At 37.9% G+C, this 26,127-nt stretch overlaps 1 protein-coding gene across 1 annotated transcript in view; it reads left to right on the top strand.

The window, feature by feature from the left end:
• The first annotated feature begins 237 nt into the window (after positions 1–237).
• The window catches only part of ajap1 (adherens junctions associated protein 1), a 53,821-nt gene continuing 27,931 nt past the window's right edge, over positions 238–26,127 (top strand). Inside the window, exon 1 of the mRNA XM_084138501.1 lies at positions 238–1,056. Within this exon, the coding sequence (XP_083994627.1) occupies positions 1,028–1,056 (29 nt within the window). The 5' untranslated portion in view covers positions 238–1,027. The remainder of the gene's footprint in view (positions 1,057–26,127) is intronic.

The raw sequence follows: 26,127 nt of genomic DNA, 5'->3' as shown, positions 1-26,127 counted from the left end.
CCATATGCAGACTGATTTATCTCTGCAAGCAAAGATTGTGATAGAATTGAGTTCGGATGAACTCAAAAAAGGGGAAGGATGTCTAAAATGTTACATATTTTACTTTAAAATGACGTCACAGGTTTGTCAGCTAAAGCAGGACTGGCAGGTTGTTAGTCAGAGGAGGAGGAAAGGAGAGAGAGTATGTGAGAGAGAGAGAGAGAGAGAGAGAGAGAGAGAGAGAGAGAGATGGAGTGAGGGTGGATAGCGCGCGCAGTGGTGATAACACTATCTGTCTATCTACCAAATGACGAGCGTTGCTTTCACGCGCTCTACTCATCACGCGCGTCCGTGAAGTGGTGTTCATTCCTCACTCTTGTTTTTTTCCCCCCCGCATCACCAATTTATTTGGGCTCTTGGAAGATTGCGCGAACTATCGAAGATCTTCTACAGCCGATGAATGACATGCTTTTGCGCCACGGAAATCTCAATGTTTTGTCTTGTCGTTTTTTGCCTGCGCTCGGTCTCATAATGACAATGTAGAAAAAGTGCGCGGTGACCGCGAGCGCAGCGCACGGGCGATGTTGACGCCGTCACCTTGCCGCCTGGTTCCCATCGCTTCTTGACTTTTTTTCTCCAGTGGAGTATAATCTAGATGAACTTGCGAATGTAAAAGAAGGCGACTGTTGAGAAGCAACTGAACCGTCCAGCTGCCCACGCTGTCGCTGGGTCGCTCTGCACGTCCGTGCGCACTTCTGAGGAGAAAACAGCGAGCAACTAAAAAGGGGACAAGACGCGTCCTTGTTTTTTGTTTGTTTGTTTTTTTTGGTGAATATTTCGCACAGTCCTCGTTTGGTGCGCTCTGGAGAGACGTGGAGCTATTTCAAGCGTTCTGTTTCTCGGATATAACATTAGAATGCTAGCATCCATAACATTTGGAGTAAGGTGTCTAACTTAAGCTGACCATTACGCTTGAGCGTCGACGTTTGTTGGAACGCATAAATGGACGAATACCAGAAGGACTGATTCGGAATTGTTGTCTGGAAAAATGTGGCTGAAACGGTGTGTCACACGCAGGTAATAAATATCCCTTTTGAGATCTCTCAGCTAAAGGCTGAATGCAATAAACGCCCATTGCCAAAATCCTGTCATCTGTGAAGAGTTTTGTGGCAAGTTGATGCGCGTCATGCTGTTTTCACTCAACTTGTTTTTAATGTGATGTCTTACTTAAACCTCACAGCTTTGCTTTGTTATTATTTCTTTGGAAACCTTTTAAGTGATGCTGGTTTTTATGAATAACTAGAGGGCTCGTAATTAACAAGATTGCAATCGAGTTGAAGTTATTCACACAGCTCTCGCTAGGGGCCGCCAAATAACCGCCATTCAATACCAAAGACTTGACGCGCGCAAATTAGGTCGAGTATCAGCTAAACACACCCTCACATACCACAGTATACCATGCCAGAACAACATTTTCTGTGTGGTAAAGACATTTATGCAATTTTATGAATCACATCTCTCACTGTTTGTGTGACATTTTGATCATAGGGTTCAAATGGTGTGCAATTTCCCAGTGAAAAGTCAAGTTGAGTCAGAATCATAAGAGCTGTAATGGCCAGGGGTTTATTTATGGTTTACAGGAGTTCTTAGAACTTATATGGCAAGAGTAGGATTAAATCAGACATGCATGCAACACATCTTTATTATACATTCTGCATGGACAAAAAGTCAGCCAAATGTTAAGTAATGCACTATGCTCGTGAATTACAGCAGCCCATGAATATAAGACCCACAAAAAGGAAGCACTTTTCATTGAAATGTTCATTACTCAAGTCTAAATAGTTTCCTAGCACTTAGGAACCCCATTCCAAAGATGATGAAAATGGCACAGTTAAAAGTTCAGTTATTCAAAGTGGCAGAATTTGACTGCTGTCCTTGCCATTACATCTGTTTAGCAGCTGTTCCAGAGGCATGTGGAGAGCATGTTTAAGGTGGGAATGATGATGGAGCCAGGTGAGCATCAGTGTTCATTCTCTACCTGATGAATGCAACATCTTGCATTCACCGTTTCTCCAGAAGGTGCACTTCTGCTGCATGTTCTGTTTAGATGAGTTCTTACTTTGTAGAGCAATGTCATACTGTCCAGACTGGTCTTCCAACACAATCCAGAATGGTTAGTTGGGCTTACTCAAACATTTGTGCAAACCCGTTGTTGTTTTATGTTCAGAGACAGAAAGTGTACAGAAACTCAAGTATCTTGGTTTTTAGCGGCTTTTCTCTGCGTTTTGTTAATTTAAAGGATCAATAATTATTAACAGTTCAGTATGGTATGACAGTAGCAAAGAAGAAAGTTTAGAGTTTAGCAGAGTGTTACATATGGAGAAAATTAGGTATGAAATTTCCGGTAAACCAGAGGATTTTTTTTTTTTACTTTAGATCTGGGTGATCTGCTAAAAAAACACAATGAAATACAACAAATGTAGCCTCCCCATGCATTATATATATCCACATATTTTTTTTAAATTAATTTTACAATACACAGTGGCAATATTAAGGCATGCTTTGTTGCACACCATCAAGGTCTGAGGTTGATCAGCTGCCAAAGTTATGAGACAGCGGGGAATCTCTCTCTTTTGCGGTTTATAAAATTCCTCACTATCCCGAGTAAGCTGAACAGCCTTGATGAAGATTATTAGCTGCATCTTTTAATTGCTCCATCAACTGCTTTAATATCTTCACATCAAGGTTATGCATCCTCTCACGGTTCTGGCTTTCTACCGAGAGCCTTGATTCTCCAGTGCACCTTGAGGAATTACGGTGATGTTCTCATATTAAGACAACCTGGCGAAAGGCTCTCAGTGTTCAGTTAACTGACCTGGAAGCCTTTATGGGAGTAAAGAGTGACGTGGGAATGTTGGGAATATCAGCCCGTGTACTGACCTGAGCAGCAGCTGGTTCATTACGGGCTCTGTCACTGGAAAGGATTAGCTTGTTTTTTTGCTTCGACACGAGCCGGTGGGTAGATTTAATTTTTTTGAAATGTTTAAACGACTCAATTTGATCATATTTTTACGTTCTTCTTCTCCCTGTCAGACGGGGCTCTTTAAGTGCACGCTGTACAGCCGTCAATGTCTTGTATGGCAGCACACAACTATTGCATTACCATGGACACTGTAGCGTGTAATAGCATGCCACTTCTGTAATTTTTTTTCTTCCTGGATGTAAGCTCACTCGCTCGCTCGCACACAGTAATGCATGCCTGTTTAGTGCGAGGAGTGCTTCTGCTCTTCATTTGGCACTCTTGATGGTTTGATATAATGGCAGGACGATTTGATTGCGCCCACCCCCGCTTGAACTATTATGTAACAACGTCTTCAATGGTTCAATAAGCCAGAAACAACTCTCCATACCACAGCTAATGGCGCAAAAGTCAGTAAAGCTGAAGTTATTTTAATCAGTAGAGTTTTTAAAGGCCAGACAAATTTTACGATTCCACTCAGGAATAGTCACTCAAGGTTTTGACTACTTCAAAGGCATAAATAAAATTGAGACACCGTGTTTAAAAAGTAGAGCTCGACACATACTGGTTATGTAACTTTTGCCATTTCACAAGGGAAATTAGCATATGCACATTCATAGAGTTTCTTCAAAGCCTTGATCGGAGTCAAGCAAAATATTATATAGCATCCCGTCAGATTGAACGCATACGTTATAAAGCAGAGGTAATTAACATACAGACTCTCGAGACGTGCACACTCTTAAAAATAAAGGTTATTTATTGACGTCTATAATTCCATGAAGAAACGTTAACATCTGTGGATCCTTTCCATTGGACAAAAGGTTCTTTGTAGTGGAAAAAAGTTCTTCAGATTATTTTGTTTAAAAAAAAAAAAAGATTATTTCTATTCATTGACAGGTTTTTTGGGAAACCGAAAATGGTCGCTGCAGCACCCCTTTGTTTGGAACCTTTATTTTTTAGAGTTCAATGTTGAGTCACCATGGCAGCCGAGTGCCCTGTACCCTTCAGCATGGCCTGTCTAACAGGGCAGAGGGGGCACACCTGAACCGCACACACACACGTTTCATGTAGTGCCTTTGTTCAATCAATACCACCTCTATAAAGCCTCACATTTATCCGTCATGGCACAAGACCAGCAGTGGCTTGCTAGCCCTCCAGGGCCATGTCTCTCTCCCTCTCCTCCTTTTTCCACACACAATCTTGAAAATGAACGGTAAACACTTTCATATGAGGTTAAAAGGACTCTGAGGATTTTTCCACATATCCAGGATGTCTAGGTTCGGCATGAGAGCAAGAAAGGAAACATTTAGTAATGCAGAAGTGTATGTTTTTTTTTTTAAGCTTGAATGTATGTGCACATGTTTTATTGAGACTGTGGGCCATGTACACAGTTATGCTGAGGGATTTTAGTAATGGGTCTGTAAATGCCGGTGGCTGTTCTGGCTCTTTTATCTGCAAACTTTTAGTTTGGAAGATCCCTGCAGTACAAATGCAATGCAGATCTTTTCATCCGTAATAACAGCTGATCCTCTCCTCCAAGCCATGTTCTGTATTAGACACAGATAGAGAGTTAGGTTGTGTGTGTGTGTGCCTGCACATTTCTGTTGTTGTTTACTGTGTTAAAGAGCCACTTGACTGTACTTACTTGACCTACTATAACACACACACACACACACACACACACACACACACACACACATATAAGTCATCCAGCGTTGGACACAGTCTGTTAACGCCCATGAAGAAAAGGATAGCAAGCGGGTTCCTATTTACTTTCGAGGCAGTTTAAACCAGTTTACGTTGGCTTGTTGTCATTGGAAAAAATGTCTTTACTGGATTATTTGTTCATAAATGACTAAGTGGGGGCATCAACGTTCATTTTCACCTGAACATCTGTTTAACAATCTGAAAAATTACATCTGAAAAATATATATTCTTTACCATTAAATAACAAAATGTGTGTAGATGCTGAAGAAATTCTAATATCTTTTTTTTTGTGCACAGTTTCACTTATTTTTATTTATTTATTTGAGGGTTGATCTCCATTTCAACCAATTTAATCCGCTCAAAGGTTTCATTCTGCCATTCAGCCTAATTATTGGATTACAATTTGGATCATTCGTCAGGTTGCTGTTTGGCGTTCACTGTAGTATTTGTTGGATCTGATCTTAGCATTGTCTTGGCATTTTGGATTTAATGGGAGTAAACAGAATGCAGAAATATGACATTTCACGATTCAGCCAAACAGTTGTACTGGAGGAGATGCTAGTGGCATCCGTCCATTATTCATCCACTCAAGAGGAAAGAAAACCATTACATTTATTACGATCAAATTATGTCATAATTTTCCACTAATCTGTTCTTGTGAATCTGCTAGTAGCAGAGGTGGCAGCTAGCTGTAATGGCTCACAGACTTCTGTTCATTCATTATACATCGCTGGCCCTTGCTTGAATTTGAATAATATTTAATCTACTCGCACTGAGTTTTTCAGTTTCACTTATGACTGGTTCAGGGGTGGATCTATGGGTGGGATCTATCAGCTTGCCTCACCCTGTTGTTTGTTTTTTTACAATGTAATTTTCTAACGTTTAACAATTCTTCAATAATTATTTTAAATGTGATTTGTTTTATCATGCATTAGAACTGTATTCTAATATTAAGTATAAGCTATATAATCTCTTCAGTTACGTGCCATATGGATTCCAACATGCAGCGTCCCTTTTATGTTATTACAAAAATGTCCATCTGTGATGCATTTAAGAAAGAAACACGTCGAGACAAAGATGACAGGACGCCGTTACAACTTGGCACTTTTGTCTTTTGAAAGAGAACTAACAGCTAATTAGGATTATGACAATATCAACATCTCTCTCCTGCTTTGTTTTTGTTTTCATTTTCACGTGCAGACCGTTAGCAATTGTGCAATTAGAGTCGGAGCTTTAGTGCTTAAAAGTGAAGTATTTAGTTTCTGCGACACTAGTGGAACCTAGCGGAATTTCCATGTGTCACGCCTGACCCTCAACTCAAATATCACAAACACAGCTCGTACGTGGGCTTGAGAAGGCATGTCTCAACAAGAAGACTATATTAAAAGACAATAGACAATAATAAGGTCCATCATATGAGGAATACTTTTAGCTGTGTTGCTATGTGTCACAAGTAAGCAGTTAAGTAGGCAACACTGGCTATGTTTACATGCAAACATTTTGTTTCAATTGAAAGGAATTTTAGATTTTTTTTGACATGCAAATATACAGAGTTTCCCTCTTGCATACTATCAAAGTCCTTTTCTGTATATAAAGTATTTGATAATATTCTCTTACATTGCTTCTTTTCGTTGTTTTAAAGAGATGACTTTATATATATATATATATATGAACAGTTATGCCGTGCTGCTTATATTATATCAAATTGTTATTATCAAAATATTATATATTTATCAAACAGTAAAAATGGCCCTTCCCGCAAAATAAAGTGTCTGTGAATGAGAGTATGAAGTGAGGACTGATGGAACGTTTTTCTGCTCCACTTCACAGGCAATTAGTGGTTAGGAGAATTTTAGAAATTTTATTTAACAACAACAACTGCAGCTCGTTCCACGTGTCATACGTGTGTCATACCTTTTTCTTGCATACTTCACCTTTAAGTCATGGGCCTTTATAGTGCCATGCAGATTTTTTTTCTTCCAAAAAGAAAAGATGTGAATTATTCCAGCCCACCCACACTTTTAGATGCCCACACATCATCCACTTTCTGCCTCTGCCAGAAATGTTTCTTTCTATAGAAACATTTAATCTCATTATTTTTCAGGTTTTTGACAATATTTGACAAATACATCTCCGTATTTTTATTTATTATGTCTGAAAATGCTGGGTGATATTTATTTATTTATTTAGAAAGCTATTATTGTTAAATAAATTCAAAATATGTAATGCAAAAACTGAAACACACAGAAAAAAGATGTTTTCCTTACTATTTTTCACTAAATTTACACTTATTTAATCCTTATATTGACTACATCAATATTTAACTTCTTCAGAAAACTTTTTTTTTTTTATTGACTATGCAAACGATTAAGAAATGATTCAATGAAACAGACGGTTAGAGATTCAGAAAAATAAAATAAACTTGCCTAACTAAAAATCTTTGCTCTTTTTTAAGGTAGCAGTTTTCTATTTTGTTTTCTATTTTTAAGATTTTATTTTTCATTTTATATTCCTAGGATTTTTTCAGTCAGCCCTATGGTTTGATTAATTGAATAAGTGAAACATTTGTCCTCAGTCTTTAAGTTTCTTTCAGGTCAATGTTTTTTTGCCTGTGATAATGATTTGTGCTCGAGTTCCCCATAACACCACATCAGAGTGCGCAGACAGGGGAACTTTAGCTTACATGCTAATTACAAGTCTCAGATAGTTTAGAAATGTAATTGGACAGTGTAATTGCTAACTATGCGTGACAGCAATATGGACACCAGGGACACATAAACTGCCACAGAGAGTTCCTGAAGCTAACTGGATGTTTTACATACACTGTGACTTATTGAGGTCAAGCAGGGATCGTTTATTTAGCGTGACGAGGCATTAATGTGCTGAAATGCCATATATCATGTTAGTCCAAACATGAGCTTCTGTTGGTATAGGAGCTATCAGAAGAGATATAAATTAATGTGCTCTGTGCACCAATGAATCCTCTGAGTCCATATCAGCTGGTGCCCAAAGAGTTGTTTGCGTAGCCATATACTTTGCACACTGAGGGTATGGATATACCAGTAAAGCCATCCTTTCACATTTAATACATAGCAAACAGAGGTAAATCTGGTAGGATCAATGCACTCTGCCATGGCTTGGATTGTGTGTGTGTGTATAAATAGATTATTGGTAAAAAGATTTTGTAATGCCTCATACTCACTAAGGCTGCATTGATTTTATTAAATACTGTAAAACAACTGTTTTCTATTTGAATCTATTTTAATATCTCATTTATTCATGTGATGGCTAAAGCTGAATCTTCAGCATCATTACTCTAGTCTTCAGTGTCACGTGATCCTTCAGAAATCACATTTGTGCTGATTTGGTTCTCAGTTATTATTGGTGCTCAATTATTAATAATGGTTCTTATTATAAATGTTGAAAATCAATGTTTTGCTGCTTAATATGTTTGTGGAAACTGATACATTCTGTTTAGGATTCTTTGATTAAAAGAGTTTAAAAGAATAGAATATTATAGAATATAGATTTATAACATGTCTTAACTGTTACTTTTGATCAATTTAATGCATCCTTTTTTTGCATCCAACTTTTGCATGGTACTAAATCGTGGTTTCCACAAAAATATTAAGCAACTGTTTTCAACATTGATAATAATAATAATAAATGTTTCCTAAGCAGCAAATCAGCATATTAGAATAATTTTCTGAAGGATCATGTGAAAAAAAAATCAGCTTTGCCATCACAGGAATAAATTACATTTTAAAATACATTCAAATTGTTTATACAGTTAAAATGATTTAAACACAGTATTACTGTTTTCTACTGAATTTTCTATCAAATAAATGCAGAATTTTTTTCCAATACCAGCATATTCAACATTTTACTCATGCAACATCAAATAATAAAATTTATTTATAAAGGATTTATAGGATATTGTTTTAAAAAATTTTTTTTGGATGAATTAACATTATGAACAGTAGTACTTTGCCATTACTGGAACTAAACACTAGGCTGAAACTCAATCAGAATTGGTAAGTCAAAATTAATTCAATGAACTTGTGTTGAAGCTTATTATGTCTCTATGGAGATTTGATTGACATCACATTTGATTGGACATGAACAGTAATGACAAAGTAGTATAACGCTTGGCAGATAGCAGTAGAGGAGTATGACAGAGAGAAAATAGATGACTCTGCCCCAGATTCTGTCCAAGGAGCACGCAGAGTCATCTGATGGACACTTTTGAGGTAAAAATATCCAGCTCGGGGGTCAGTTAGGAGTTGCTTTGATCCAGCGGTTACTGATATTCCATATACTCAGATCCGTTAAAAGGTCTTATTACACGGCTCTGTGGAATACTTGATTCTGATTGGTCAATCACGCCATCCAGCGGGAAGTTATTCCCAGATAACAAGCGCTCCAAACAGATAACGCAGGCTCATCAGGGTCACTGAATTCAGCAGTGCTATTCGCCTGCTAGGAACGTTTGGTGAGCTAATAAAATATTAAAACTCAGTCGAATCAGTATTTTGTGTACATCCAGTATCGTGGACTCGCTTTCTCTTGTTTCATACAAACGCAGCTGCTGCCATTTTGTGACTATTGTTTTGTACACTGTTGGATTATGAGATACAAACAGGTACGATTTTAAAACAGTTTAATCTGAAATCAATATACTGTATCTTATCCCCATAATTATTTGTGTGGCGAAATGCTGTGTAATAAGTGATATGAATGACGGTATACCGTATCTCTTAAATGTCCGTTTACTTTCCAGGTTGCAACGGCTCTCTCCGCAGAAGCTTTGCTTTCAAAGACCTAATCAAATATTTAAACTCAGATCAATATTTTGTGTCTTATTATTTACTTATGTGGCAAGTAGCCGTGTAATAAGCGGGATAATGTACATCCAGCCGGTGGTTCTCTCAAAATAACCCCCGACAGGATGATGAGGACATTATCATTATCATTATGTTCATTATCCCTTACCTAAATGTTGATGAATCTCACCCCTTTGAAACTTGATGCCCAGTTTGAGATTTGAGTCATGACCTTGAAACCAGACAGCATTTTAGATAAAATTCAGCTTCAGTGACGGTTTCAGACCCCCACGGCCCTCTCCACACTTTTCCATATTTGCCTTCATGGGGAGCTTTCTGCTTAAAGATGATTCCATCAAACCGGCTTTATGCTTGGTTAACCAATTAATTTTCTACTGAAGACTTCAATATGAGGAAGATTTGAACATCCTCACATGGGCAAAACTATATCTTTTCTCCCTAAGAAAAAGAAGACAGTGGTATTCCTTGACAGAGCTCAGTGTTTTGTTCCTGATTAGCAGTCGGCTGAGAAGTCAGGGACACACTTGACGATTGTAAGGCCGATTATGAATGTAATTTTATACGTACGACTGAACATGCTCAAGCGCACAGCGTCACAGACTGTTGTGTTCAGTCGGTGTTCACAGTCGGTGTTTAAAATCTGCTCCAGTCGTTGGAAACAGTCTGAAAGTGTGTTAAGTTCAGTCTTAGAATGTAGTTAAGTGTGTAAGTTAAATGCTTTGATATTTGAGGCATGCTTCAACAGTATGCAATATGACGTTGCGTTGTGCATCAGGGTTCCTGCTGTTTTTGGAATGCAAGTCAGTTTTATTTATGCCTTTTTTTCCTGCAGTTATGCAATACAGCATACTCAACATGAATCATTTATCTATCAGATGACTGATTCTGGAATGCTACACTAAAAATGTTTTAGATGCACTAGCATGAATTTAATATGTTTAAACCCATGAGTAATTTTAATAATATTAATGTATGATACCATATTACCCTAATTTACTTATACCCGAATTTAATCTATACAGTAAATATTTCACTTTCACTTGGCTAACAAAATAAAAACTTTAATTAGTTGAGCTAGTTTAAATTCTTCATTATTCTATTATTAGATTATTTATTGAAAAAAAAATATTTTACATTATTCTTCTGACCCAAAGACTATAGAATAACACAAGATTGTAAAAAACCATAGACTGTAAAAAAAATATGGACGTAATGTCCGTGACGTCACCCGTAGGTTTCTGAAGAGCATTTTTAAGCCAAAAGTGGGCGGACCCGGCCGTCTCCATCTTGGCAGCGCATCACTCCCGGATAACAGAAAATGGGCAAAGAGGCGGGACGTGGGTGGAGCTGAGGTGCCTGGTTGCTGAAACTACGCCCGCCTAGCTCGACGTGATCAAGTTAGCTCAGTACAGTCGCAAGGGCTGTGCCAAGTGTGCGACCGCACAGGATCTTGCGCTAAAGTGACAGCTGACTTGATGATGTAAAGCCAAAAGTTAAAGTTCCTGTTTCTTCCCTTCAAAATATTATAATAGTTAAAAGACATAGCTAAAAGTGAGACTGTGTATCGTGATGCTGTATTATTTCTGCTAGTTTAAAATGTATTATGCAGTAACAATAATGCTCTGAGCATGTGCGTGTGACAGTGATTCATGCGCATACATGTCAGTCAGCGCAGCATCGCATGTCGAGTTCGTAGAGAGCTTTATTTAGTCCATTTTAAATTCTGATTTTGGTCATCTCTCAAATGGGTCAAACCATAGATATTACCTAAGAAGTTCAAGTAAATGTGCTAGAAATCCTCGCTCATTTAAGGATGTGCATTTATTGCATGGACGGAGAAAGCACTGACACCTGCAGGATTTCATCTGACGGTAAATAAGCATAAAGTCTATCTGTTCCCTGAGAGCAACGGTACCGCAGAACGAGTGTAGCCTCTATATCTATAGACGTTTTTTAATGAAAACTCCAAAAAGCAACGAAATTGTCAGACATCCATTATCCCACTGCGCAATGTGACATCGGAGTGACGTCTTTTCTAATTAATTTTTGGACGTCCAATTTCGGTCCACTAAAGGGGTTGTTTTGTAACGCCAGGCGATGTCTTTTTTCAACGTCTAACGCACGTCTAATGTTGACGTCCGTGGGACCTCCGTGTAAGGGCTATTTATCGTCCAAATGTGGTCGGTTGTGGACGTCTTTTCAACATCAAATTTAGACTAATTTAGTCCCATGTTTCAAAAGGATGGAGGACTTTTTTTCTGTACCATGTGTTAACATTTACATTTATACACTTGGCAGACGCATTTATCCAAAGTGACGTCAATATGACATCCAAGTTAGGTCATGGTTGGATGTCCAAATAGTGGACCTAGTTTGGACGTCAAATAGATGTCCAGAATTGGTCATGGACTGACGGACCCAATATAGACATGATCTGCACTTCTATCCGACGTCCAGTGTTTAGTGGGTAGTGCATGTTCTCAAAAGAATCCAACTGAAAAACAGCGCTGGTTGTTCCCTCGATACTTGACAATGACGGAATTCAAAGGCGTGGGCGAAGGTATAATGGGTGTATTAAATTGTATGAAATAATCCCGAAAAAAAGTACAAACACGGCAGAGATGTCAAGTTCAGCGGCTGAAATTAAGCTGAGGTGACGTGACGCTAACAGCAGACAAACTGCTAGTAGTGACAGCAGCGGCAATCCACCTGTCACTCAAGTGGCCACGCCCTTAATTATGCAGAACTTAAGGCTTGATATAATTTAAACGGATGAGTTATAAAAAAAATTCACCCCCTCACAGTTGAAGGGCAAAATTAGCTATATAGACCAAAACCAATTTTTGTACCAGGCTGTAAATATGTTTTTTTCTGCTTTAAAGTTGGGAATTTTAACATGGGGCATATATGGAATTGACTCCGTTTTGGACTCCCTTGTCTCTAGCAGCCAGTTGATGAATTGCAGTTTAAGTCACTTCCGTATTGGCTTCAAGAGAGAGACTGGAAGGTTGCCGCTCTACAATATGCATCACTCGTATTGTTTTGAATGGGGAAAAGTGCAACTCTTAATATGTCTGAATAAGTCCCGCCCTTTCAATTGCCAATTGGTTAAGTCATCACATCACTGCAGCTGCTGTTAGAAGCTCCGGTTCCCATAGTAACAGTCAGATGCGCGCTTCCACTGCTCATGTGCATTAGCTTGATCCAGCCTGAAAATATTTGTTTTCTGTCATGATTTGAGCGTTTAGAATCAAAATTTATGAGACAGTTGTTGTGAGATTTCATTGGTGATTTCAAATATTAAATTTAATCGTAAGCTTGGTGAACACTTTTGGAGAATTTGATGTTTCCCCATTCAAAGAGATAGGAGCTGAACTTGCATTCCTGAGAGGCGTTTCAAAGATGGGCGCTGAGTGAAATGACTTGTCTTAAAGGGACTTTGTTCTGACCTCAATGAATCAGACTTTAAGTGACAACTAATATTATTTCTTGATTTTGTTTCGGGGGTCTATAGAATATGTTTTCATGACACCTTATTTTACGTTGTTGCAGCTCCTCTTTTTTCCAGTCTGTCAGTAACGTCTGTTTAGTTCCTGTCCCGATGAAGGCCCTCCTTCCAAAAAGCGCAATGTGCTTTGATTGGTCAGCTGGATCAGTGTGTTGTGATTGGTCAACCGCTTTGAACGCGTTTCGGATATGTCTTACCATAACCATGTTAGATCCTTTGCAGATCTTTTTCATATTCAAACAGCAACATTACACACTAAAGAAAGTTAAAAATGTAAACAAAATAATAATAGGTCCTCTTTATAGATACTCCTAAAGGCAGGTCAGAGCCAGAGAGTATTTTAGGTAACATAAGAAAATGAGGGTGAATATTGTTCAGGATTACTTTCTGAGTTGCAGGCTCTCTCATCTGTGTGTAATTTATGTATTGATGAATTTTCTGGTGTGCCGAGTCGTAAATTGCTTTGACCATCAAATCAAGTTGTGGCATAAGGGCACATTATACACACTCACAGACAGACACACACACACACACACACACACACACACACACACACACACACACACACACACACACACACACACACACACACACACACACATCCACATTCATCATCTCAGCAGCGCTCTGGCTCCTCTACACTGATCTTCCTTTATGTTCAGTAAGGTCAGTAATCTCATCTCACAGATCTGCTTAGGGAAACTCTCTCTCTCCTTCTCCTTCACTGTCGCTTAATTAGTGTCTTGTCTTTACTGCTCCATATGTGTGTGGTGGGAGACTCGTGAAGTAGAATGGCAGGATTAATCTGGCGGTGCAGAAGAAAATGGAGTCCAGCACTGCTCATAATTTGCTTTTTTGCTCCTCTGGACAGGCGTTTTGCTCAGACGCTTGAGCCAGAACTGACCTTAAGGCTTTAAAATGCAGCAGTGTTGACCTCTCTCCTCGCTCCAACTGTTATTATTCTCATCCACTCTGCCTTAAAGGTATAAACTCTTATTAAAGACAGTGAAAAGAACAAGTCATTGTTTCTTATCTATTGTGAATCCTTCTCGGCTATCTTTCTCACTTTTTTTTCTCTCGGGAGCCATTTGAGAGCTTTTTGGAGTCCTGACCAGCATTTGATACCAAGTACCAAAATAATAGTTTCTTTAGTACAAGAAAAGACAAAGACTTTAAATAGTTGCTATTGAGATACATTTTGTAAAATACACAACTATTCAAAAATTTGGAGTGGGTAAGATTGTTTTGTTTTGTGTTTGAAGTCTCTTATGCTCACCAATGCTGCATTCATTGTAACAAAATACACTAAAAACAGTAATATTGTGAAATATTATTATCATTTAATCTTCTTGGGTCAACGGATACGCTGGCTCGTCCTTCTGGATTTTTTTTCTCATAACAGCGGAAACAACTTAAAATACGCCGTCACTTTTTGTCATACAGAAACGAGTAAAGCATACTTTGATGCATTTTATTTGTGTACACTCACAATAACGACAAAACTTGCGCTTTATTTGTAAAATAAAGAAAACAAACAGGGTGTGCTTTCTGCCGTCTCAATCTCTGTGAACTTCTTTCTGAAACACGTGACAAAAATGAACCGAAACCCAGCGAATACCTGCCACACAGACATGAGAGATATGACTTAGAAAAGTTGAAGTGTCTACTTTTAAATTTAGTAATTCATATCGAAAACAAATATTCTCTGTTTATGTAATCCATATGAAACCAACGAAAGGTACAGTTTCTCATTTGTCTTCTCATTATTATTAAAGGAGTAGTTCACTTTAAAATGAAAATTCTGTCATCATATACTCACCCTCATGTTGTTTCAAACCTGTATGAATTTCCTTCTTCTGCTGAACACAAAGGAAGATATTTAGAAGAATATCAGTAACCAGGCAGTTTTTGGGTCCCATTGACTTCCATAGTAGGAAAAAAATATACTATGGAAGTCAATGGGACCCAAAAACTGTCTGGTTACTGACATTCTTCTAAATATCTTCCTTTGTGTTCAGCAGAAGAAAGAAATTCATACAGGTTTGAAACAACATGAGGGTGAGTATATGATGACAGAATTTTCATTTTAAAGTGAACTACTCCTTTAATGTGACCACATGCTGCACAGGCAATTCACATGGCAATCGTGAACCACGCGAACCTGTAAACGCCCCCTTCACCTCTATAAACTGCATCAAGCTTCATTATTCCTCTGCTTTTCAACGAGTTTTGAAGTAGATGGGCTGTGTGGAATAAGCCTTGAATTTACCTCAGAAGAAGAAGAATAGCTTTTTCTTTCTATTTTGAAATATAATTTTTCCCTGTGATGTAATGGCAAAGCTGAGTTTTCATCAGTCATTACCCCAGTCTTCAGTGTCACATGATCCTTGAGAAATCATTCTAATATCCTGATTTAGTGAACAAGAAACTTTTCTCATTATTAACAATGTTGAAAACAGTTGTGCTGAGTAATATCTTTGTGAAAACTGATTTTTTTTTCTTTTTTTCAGGATTCTTAAACCGTATTTATTGGAACTAGAAATCTTTTGTAACATTATACATTTCTTCACTTTTGATCAATTTAATCCTTTTTGAATAAAATTATAGTTTTTTTTTTTCAGTAAGAAATCTAGTTCCCCTCTTCTAGTTGTATTTCATGCTCCCTCACGGCTTGCTGTTTGTCCAACTTTAGAAAAGCCTGTGGGCATCGCAGATAGGTTACATGTGAGGCCGTGTGCAGGTGAGACAGCGCATTTCCCGTCTTGCTCCCACGCCCCGTGCTTGAGACAACCTCGTAGTGCAGCCGAGCTGAAAGCATAGATTATTAATAGAGCATATATAGCCTGTGGTTTTAGGACCAGAATTAAACAACGTTGATGCTTGTCATTTAGAATTACACTGAGCCACTGAGCATTAAAGAGGCCTATTTTATAGACAGGTACTCAGTGATCCGGAATAAGCGAGGACATGTGGGCTGTCCATTCCGTTTTACTGATGAATCCATAGAAACCACATTTATTTCATTATTATTATAGGTCTTTTTGCATACATTTTTTTTGGAGAGGCGGTTGTCAGTATTATTCCTGTCAGGCACTAAGAAATCCGTCCTTTTCTCTGTCCGAGTGTAGGGGAGATCCCAAAAGCAAACTTTAAAGTCTCCTTCTATAATGCAAGAAGAGAGGGATAAAGCGAATGCACTGGAGGTCATCAGTTATCTGTTTTCCATCAGACTGCTTTTGGAAAAGGCAAATATCACTGTCAGATAAAGAGAAAAACGGTTGATGCTGTTGTCTCTCTGTTTCTTTCTGTCTATCTGTCTATCTATCTTTCTGGCTTTTCATTTAGGCAGTTCCATCCAGTTAGATGAATAGGCATGTTTGATCACGAAGAGTTGCCCCCGGAGCAAGAAATGCGTGAGGGGAGTGAGAGAGAGAGAGAGAGAGAGAGAGAGAGAGAGAGAGAGAGAGAGAGAGAGAGAGAGAGAGCAAAAGGACCCTCATGGAGCTATTCATGAGCTTCTTCTTCTAACGCAATGCAAATGAAAGGATTCTTGTATCTGCGGAGTTCTATTTTAGGTGTGTGAAAAGCAGCATGGAGACTTGCTCAGGGAGATACTCACTATACAACCCAGGAAAGATGGGCTGAATGGACAGGAACTGTGTGTGTGTGTGTGTTCTGGCACACATTTACTGTATGCATGTGCTGCTGTGTATGTGTGTACAGTGCTGAGTGTTTGGAGGATCTCATCATTTCAGGGCTGCTCGACCCACTTGCTCACTAACACTTATGCTCTCTTGAGCCACAAGCCATGATGCTTATCAGAAATCCCCAACACTGTATGAACACATGATGGATTATGCCGATGCGGTTTTCAAAATGACCTCCATCTTTACTTATTTTTACGTTTTCTTCTCGGAATCTTCAGCATAGTAGCATCTTCAGTACTACTCCCTGTCTACCCAGAGAAGATGAATGCTCTGAATGTCAAATAAATCAAGAAATCTTTTGCTCACCCTGGATGACATTACCATCATTAACATGAAGACAAGTATGTAATTTAATGTGACTGAACTGACCTGAATTTTTTTTATTTTATGATTAGCCTACTACTGAAAGGTAGTTTACTTCTTTTATTTAGCAAGGACACGTTACATTGATCAAAAGTGTCTTTAAAGACTTTTAAACTGTTACAAAAAAATCAGTTTTAAATAAATGCTGTTCTTTTGCACTCTCTGTTAATCAAGGAATCCTGAAAAAATGTATCATGGTTTCCACAAAAATATAAGGCATCAACTGTTTTCAATATTGATAATAATAGGACTGGGCATTGACACAAATTTCACGATTCGATTCGATTTAATTTACAAGGTTGCGATTTGATTTGAGATTCGATTCGATATTGATTAATTAGGGGCTATCATTAGCAAATTTAAATATCTCTCAACTAATGCTATAAACTATAAACTATACAGGGAATCACAGTTGGTACATCACTATAATATTAAAGGTTAAAATTAAAACTTAAAATTACACAAAAGTACGTTTTTAACGTTATAATAATACATTATACAGGTTACATTATTATTTAATGATAATTATGTTTCTACTTGGGTTTTTTTTTTTTTTTTTTTGGACCGAATGCAATGATTGGAGGTTGCAAGATGTATACATGAATGCAAGTGGAGGTTTGCCGCTCATTCAGAGGAACAGAGAGGATGAGGCTTCTAGAAAGTCTCATTGTGAAGCAACCACCAGTCACAACCAATTTACTGACAGTAAACAAACAAAAAAAACAACAAATGAGCTTTCTCTCTACTCTTGCCCACCCATGCCTTGCCCTGACATCTTTTCCCAATGTTGTGCAGTTGTGACTGGCAGCCAGAAGCTGAGGCGCTGTCCAAGGTGCTGAAGAGAGACCTGCTGCTCACTTGATTTGAGTCTCAGCTCCAGACAGCACCAGCTGTCTAGCACGTCTCTGAAACAACTCAAGAAAATGTTGTTCAGTGTAATCCCAGTGCACTTTCTTGGGACTTTTATGTCTTATTTCTGCAGGTATGGCACTTTTTTTTTTTTGCTGATTCATAAATCTGTTTGGAGAAATAACTTCTTTACACTGAAGTGCTCAGGCATATCTTTGAAAAACTGGGAAGATAATCTCACTGATTTGCTGTACTACTTAAGACCTGTCAGCAGATTAATGTGTGAAATCTTTCCTACAGCGAGTAAATGGCAGGGCTTTGCAATGACGTCACATCTCCCCAATGAGAGAGCAGAGATTTGTCCTTTTCCTTGGCTAAGCCTCATTACACACTCACATACGCAGACACCCCTGTCATGTCTTTCCAGTTTGCTTCTGACGCTTCTATATTCATGTAATTACTAAGAGATACTTTCTGAACAGCTTTCCACTGGTCATTTCTAAGTCAAACAAATAAGTACTGCTGTTCAGTTCAATACAGTATATACAATGTGGTATTAGTGTACGTGTTCTATTGATCATGGTAACAGTAATTATTATTTTTTACTGGGAAACAAACAAACATTGTTTGTTTCCCTACTTTAATATGTATAATACTAATAATACCTACTTTAATTCTAATACTTAATATAATACTTAATAATACTTAAAACATTTAAATTAACTTTTTTATATAGAGGTAGCATTTAGTTTTTGCAGCAGCATTTCATTTTTGCTGTGGTTTCAAGAAAAGGTTTAGAGAATCTGTAAAGTTTCATTGGCAATGAATAAAATTTTAATAAATTTTTTTCATTGGCATACTAAAATTTTATTATCATTACAAGCCTTAAGACTTCTCTCTCTCTCTCTCTCTCTCTGAGGCATTGTATGTGTGCGTGCGTGTGTGCGTGCGTGTGTGTGTGTGTGTGTGTGTGCGCGCGTATGTATATGTGTGTTGAGAGGGTGTATGTGTGAAGAGGGAGTCATGTTCTGTCATCATTGTGTCAGGGATATGAAATGTCAGTGCAAGGCTGTTGGAGATATCTCCCCCACAGTCACAACACACACAAACACTCACACAGCTGAGCTCTCCAGTGGTACACACACACACACACACACACACACTTGTTCGGTAGCACACAGATCAGAGCATGTGAAACAGCCATTTATATCCCAGTGGTCCAGCAGGAAGCATATTCTGATGCGGCGCTACCTATACGCTCATGTGCTAATGGGCCAGTGTGAGGGCAACAGCTGCCTGTTCATTACTGCCAGTCTCTAAATATGTAACGTGAAATCCTTCCAGTTCATTTATGAACCATATATAAAAGACAAGTGCAATTGTGTCCAATGATGGTATGTTTTTGCAGTGCGGTCTAATTGGTATTCACGTTAACTTTTTTGTGCATTTGAATTGAGCTATATTCTCAGCTTATATTTCCTGCTTGGCGAGGTTTGATTATAATTAGTTATGTTTCCTTCCACCTATTTTTATGCACATTTTGTGATATCGCATAAAAAAACGTTGGATAGAAATGCCAAAATGTGCATACATTTTAAAAATGCAAATAAAAAAAGTGTCATTGTGCAATGCCTGAGCAAAGTCTGTTGTCAAAGTGGTTTGGTATAATTACCTGGCAGAACTGTTACACGACTGTGTTCCCAAACAGCAGGCATCCTCCTCAGAAAGCAAGATAACTTTATTGCATTTCGTCTGCGTGCTCTGAAGGGCGAGTAAATTATTATATACGAAATTACTATATACAGTGGCTTCTCCTATACTGCAGCAACTTCCATTTTTCTTAGTGATATTTAGCGCCAGTTTATCAGGGAGTGATTTTTTTTTCTTTTTGGCTCACTGGATGGAAAAAGTGCTTTATTCACAAATGTTTTATGCGATATTACAATTTTGCACATAAGTTAAATTTGCAACTTTGGATGGAAACATAGCAATTGAAGTTGGCATGAAATGTAAGTTGTGATAGTCTTTTCTTCCCTATTGTGACTTATATCTGAGTTAAACGGCTAAAAAATGTAGGCCAGGACTTGATTGGATCATTGGATCATTGCGGTTTGCTATTGCTGTGTTCTCTTGTGAGTGACAGGTTGTTGTTAAAATTGAAAGGGAAGGTATTTATGAGAGCACAAGTATTCCATAAAAACAAGAATTGTCCATTTTGATTTCATGGTGACTTTAAATTCAGTCAAACAAAGTGACTTTTATGAGTCGAATTTAATCTTTTAATCGAATTTAAGGTATTTTTCTAACACCATCTTACAAAAAATGCATGTGTACACATTACATACAAATAGCTATGAATACTAATCTGATCACCCTGTTTTTTTTAATAAGCAAAACAGCAGGGGGACTGTATTAGTAGGCATGCATTCCATACATTTGTATAAATACAGACTATAAGAACTAAATTAGATTGGATATCTTCATTATTATGTGTCATTGGAAGTAAATATTAGCCAATTTGATGCTTTCAGACTACCATGGGTTATCTTATAAAATAGATTAGTAATATTTGTAAATACAGATAATTCTACCTGTTCAATTACATTTCCGTTATTTTCACTCTGCTTAGTATAAACCAACTGACTGATCCAAGGATTCATTCGGCTGTATGAGGATCAGACTGACTCACATTTAAGCTGCCTGCTTATCCAAAATACAGGCATGGAATCCATATTTATTTGCAACACTTCTCTGAAGTGTAATTTAGCTGAAAAATCGGACCATGAGTCATATGTCAGTGAGCATTTGGCTTGCCATCAGAAACCATTCGAGTCTGGTTTCTCAAGTTGCGTTTCTTGTGTCTGGAGAGAGTATGTGTGATGATTCGTAATGGAACAAATGAGTTCACAGCACTTGATTGTCTTGTGTGAAGACATTCACTCATCGGATCTGAACACAGCTGAGTAACTAGTACTGGATGTTCCTGTATTTTCCACCAGCCATATGCTTATCTACCAAACGTCTGATCTCATTAATAATAACCTGGGACAGTGCTTACCATAATCCCTCTGGATATACTGTATAAGGCTTTGCATGTGTATGTTTTTGATATTCCTTTGTGTAACATGTGGTGTCACATTGACAATATGAGATTAAAAAATTCATTTAGACCTGGAAAATTTTGCAGATTTTGAGCATTTTTTTTGTAATACTTTATTATACAGTGTGCATGTCACATATCTTACATGTACTTACTATAGTAATAACAGTAAATTATGCATAATTACAAGCAACTATGCCTAAACCAAACCTAAAGTTGTTTTTAGAAAGGAAGTAAAAAAAAAAGGCTTGTTTTTCATTACTTTAAAGGTGAGGTATTGTGAGTTGCTCAACTTGATGGTGTTTTTCTCTCCATATATGATCTGTTCTTCCATTTTGTAAACATAAGAGGACCACAATGAAAATTAGCCTTTGGTTTTTTTTGTGTATATTATCCTCAACAGTTTTTGAAATGTTGTATGAACTTGTTTAATACATCAAACCATAAATATATGGTTTATATATGCCTACCTTATGGTATATGTATTACTTGAATAGCTGTCGGTATTATTTGCTGGTTGTAAAAATGCTGTGTGATGTGTTAGTCATGGCTGGATTTTGACATCTAGTCCTGAGAGGGGCACTAAATGACTGTCTATAAGAGGGAGTCAAATAAGACCGGTTCCACCCTGCAACACTAATCAGAACTGACTGAGCAACACAATGAATCCACATGTTAATGTAGAGAAGAATAGAGAAATGTGGGAGTGGAAGGGATGAAGAGAGGGAAAGTTCAAGTAGTCAAAAGAGTGTAATGGTTAATAAACCCTTTTTATTGTATCATTCCCCATCATTTGTTGCATCATCAAACTAAGTGTCTGTAACCTTTAGCTTCAGAGCTCTAGGAACAAGTGCTTCTGAAGTTCCAGATTCTGTATGAATCAGTGAAACCACAGACAATATGAAGAGGAGGAGGAGCCAGGCCAATTATTCAAATTTGCTGAAATTGCAATGATCATCAAATGCAAGATGAATGGGATGGGAACATGATATTGGATTACACTGGACTTCACTACAATAGCAGATCTTTTACACAGAAAGACCAAAGCTGTAAGTCCTCCTGGAAATCACAAATAAATCAAATGAATCTGGGTTTAACATTGCAAAAAAAAAAAAAAAAAAAAAAAATATATATATATATATATATATACAGTGAGGAAAATAAGTATTTGAACACCCTGCTATTTTGCAAGTTCTCCCACTTAGAAATCATGGAGGGGTCTGAAATTGTCATCGTAGGTGCATTTCCACTGTGAGAGACATAATCTAAAAAAAAAAATCCAGAAATCACAATGTATGATTTTTTAACTATTTATTTGTATGATACAGCTGCAAATAAGTATTTGAACACCTGAGAAAATCAATGTTAATATTTGGTATGGTAGCCTTTGTTTGCAATTACAGAGGTCAAACGTTTCCTGTAGTTTTTCACCAGGTTTGCACACACTGCAGGAGGGATTTTGGCCCACTCCTCCACACAGATCTTCTCTAGATCAGTCAGGTTTCTGGGCTGTCGCTGAGAAACACGGAGTTTGAGCTCCCTCCAAAGATTCTCTATTGGGTTTAGGTCTGGAGACTGGCTAGGCCACACCAGAACCTTGATATGCTTCTTACAGAGCCACTCCTTGGTTATCCTGGCTGTGTGCTTCTTCGGGTCATTGTCATGTTGGAAGACCCAGCCTCGACCCATCTTCAATGCTCTAACTGAGGGAAGGAGGTTGTTCCCCAAAATCTCGCAATACATGGCCCCGGTCATCCTCTCCTTAATACAGTGCAGTCGCCCTGTCCCATGTGCAGAAAAACACCCCCAAAGCATGATGCTACCACCCCCATGCTTCACAGTAGGGATGGTGTTCTTGGGATGGTACTCATCATTCTTCTTCCTCCAAACACGTTTAGTGGAATTATGACCAAAAAGTTCTATTTTGGTCTCATCTGACCACATGACTTTCTCCCATGACTCCTCTGGATCATCCAAATGGTCATTGGCAAACTTAAGACGGGCCTTGACATGTGCTGGTTTAAGCAGGGGAACCTTCCGTGCCATGCATGATTTCAAACCATGACGTCTTAGTGTATTACCAACAGTAACCTTGGAAACGGTGGTCCACGCTCTTTTCAGGAAATTGACCAGCTCCTCCCGTGTAGTTCTGGGCTGATTTCTCACCTTTCTTAGGATCATTGAGACCCCACGAGGTGAGATCTTGCATGGAGCCCCAGTCCAAGGGAGATTGATAGTCATGTTTAGCTTCTTCCATTTTCTAATGATTGCTCCAACAGTGGACCTTTTTTCACCAAGCTGCTTGGCAATTTCCCCGTAGCTCTTTCCAGCCTTGTGGAGGTGTACAATTTTGTCTCTAGTGCCTTTGGACAGCTCTTTGGTCTTGGCCATGTTAGTAGTTGGATTCTTACTGATTGTATGGGGTGGACAGGTGTCTTTATGCAGCTAACGACCTCAAACAGGTGCATCTAATTTAGGATAATAAATGGAGTGGAGGTGGACATTTTAAAGGCAGACTAACAGGTCTTTGAGGGTCAGAATTCTAGCTGATAGACAGGTGTTCAAATACTTATTTGCAGCTGTATCATACAAATAAATAGTTAAAAAATCATACATTGTGATTTCTGGATTTTTTTTTTTAGATTATGTCTCTCACAGTGGACATGCACCTACGATGACAATTTCAGACCCCTCCATGATTTCTAAGTGGGAGAACTTGCAAAATAGCAGGGTGTTCAAATACTTATTTTCCTCACTGTATATATATATAGTTTATATTATTATTATTTTTCTGAATTGCGTGAAATAAACTTGCAATTGTGAGATAAAAAGTTGCAAAAATAAACTGTTTATATCACGCAAGTCTGAGAAAAAAGTCAGAATTGTGAGTTTATATCACGCAGTTCTGAGAAAAAAAGTCAGAATGTGTACAATTGTGAAAAAAAGTCAGAATTTCGAGATGTTAACTCGCAATTGTGAGAAAAACAGTCAGAATTGTAAGATAAAAAGTCGCAATTATGTTTTCATTTTTTTTTTTTTTATTCCTTTGCGGAAACAAGCTTCCATATTTTTTCTTAGGCATAGTTTTTGTTACACTGGCTAATTATTTTAGAAACCACTAAATTATGTTTCATTTATGCATAAAAACTATTTGCAATATATAAAGAATACATGTATTAGAACATCTCACAATTTTGCTACTCATTAAATTGATCGTTTTTACTATGTTTAGATAATGTTACTAGAAAAGAAGACAAATGCTGATCAGGAAAAAAGTTTGTTTTTTTTGGCAGTGAATACTTTTTTAGCCTGCTTTGGTCTAAATATATTACGTTTCTCATATTATTTTGGCAGGTTTTATTGGTGATTTGTTAAATGCTAATGAAATATAAGCTTGGCATTAGTTTTGGAGATTTCAGTCTTTCCACAGAGCTGGAGTCTGTTTTGCATATCTGACTGGAAGTAGCTGTCTGGTGTGTTTCAAAGATGGCCTAAAAGGACTTTGGTCAAACTCATGATCAGTTCAGTCAGTGTTTTGAATATTATTCCCTTTAACAGAGCGAGATTTAAAAGGAGATGGTCTTATCATAATCTTTCAGGCTTTTTCAGATCACATATTTTCCATTTAACTTTTTAGGAACTCCCAAGCTGCTTCTTTTAACTTGCTTGTTTCAGGAAATTTGTTATTTTGGCACTTTCATTTATTAAGTAAATTATATATTTCCCCCCATTATCATGAATATGGATGAGAAAAGAAATTATATATTCCCAGTGAGTCTATATTTGTGCTGCTGTTAAATCTAAGCAACTAAGCACAAATCTTATGCAAGCTTGCAAACATAGTAAACATGAACCTAATGAATATTCAAAAGGGGAAATTCTTGTAGTTTTGATTTATTGTATTTTCTTCTTTATTTTTTATTTTTCATCAAAACTGCACATAATGCAAGTTTGGTGAGTAAATAAAATAAAGTACTGTTATTCACCCGTTGGCTGGTCATTTTATTAAAGGTGCTCTAAGCGATGTCACACGTTTTTTGGGCCAAAACATTTTTTGTCACATAGAGCAAACATCTCCTCACCATCCGCTAGCTGCCTGTCCCCTGAACACACTAAAAAAAACGCGGTCTCTGTAGACACCCCAGGCTCCACAAACGGCAAGAAAAACAAACTGGGCTAACCCGCACCACGAAACATAAAAACTGTTCCAGCCAATAACCGACAAGAAGGATTTGGGGGTGGGGTTTGGGGGGTTAGTGCGCGGATGAGGAGTAGGGAGGGTTGACCATCTTAATTGGTCAGTATGGCAAAAAGCTAATTTTGGATCCTGAATGTGTGTATTTGTAGTCTGGAAATTCAAATTGGGTACTTTGAAAATCGAAATAAAAACAAGACCTTTGCTTTGTGGCTGACGTGTTGAATAACAATGGAGAATCTAAATGGGCTGCACAATGCTGAACTGACCCGAATCGTAGCTGATGCGTTATAAGAAAAGAGCAGGGAGGGGTTATTCATGAAAAAATGTCCTCAGTGTTTCTCACTCTAATTCACACCCTGTCTTGTGTGACCATTAATTTAGCCCTCATTAATATCATATCAGCCTCCTTGAATTCACAATGCAGCCACCCAATTTCATCAAAAACCAGCGGGCGGGTGATCATTAATAGCACAACATCGGTTCCGTTAAGTCTCCTTAAGTAAATACATTGATGTTCCTGACAGGAATTACATTCTAATGTAACACATTAGCACTGGGAGTGTGAGTCAGGCCCCTCGGGGTCCAGCCCAATGGGATTGAAGGACCTTATTAGTGGGGTAAAATCTCTGTTGAGTGGCCAACCCAAGGTTCTGACCCAGTTCAGTCAGACCAGATACCACAAGTGCGCTTTTTTTTCTGAATAACAACGGAGAAAAATGTAAAGAGAGGCTAGAAGAGGGGAAAATAGAGAGCAAGGGCCCTCTCATAGTGTGCTTGAAGAATCCATCTTAACATGCTGCTTCATCATGAACAGATGAAGCAGCATGCCAAACACACTCTTAAGTACAGGTAA

Source organism: Abramis brama (assembly GCF_963993115.1).
Source record: "Abramis brama genome assembly, chromosome: 16".
Taxonomy (NCBI): Eukaryota; Metazoa; Chordata; class Actinopteri; order Cypriniformes; family Leuciscidae; genus Abramis; species Abramis brama.
The sequence above is the reverse complement of the archived record's forward strand: the minus strand, read 5'-3'. Positions and strand labels throughout refer to the sequence as shown.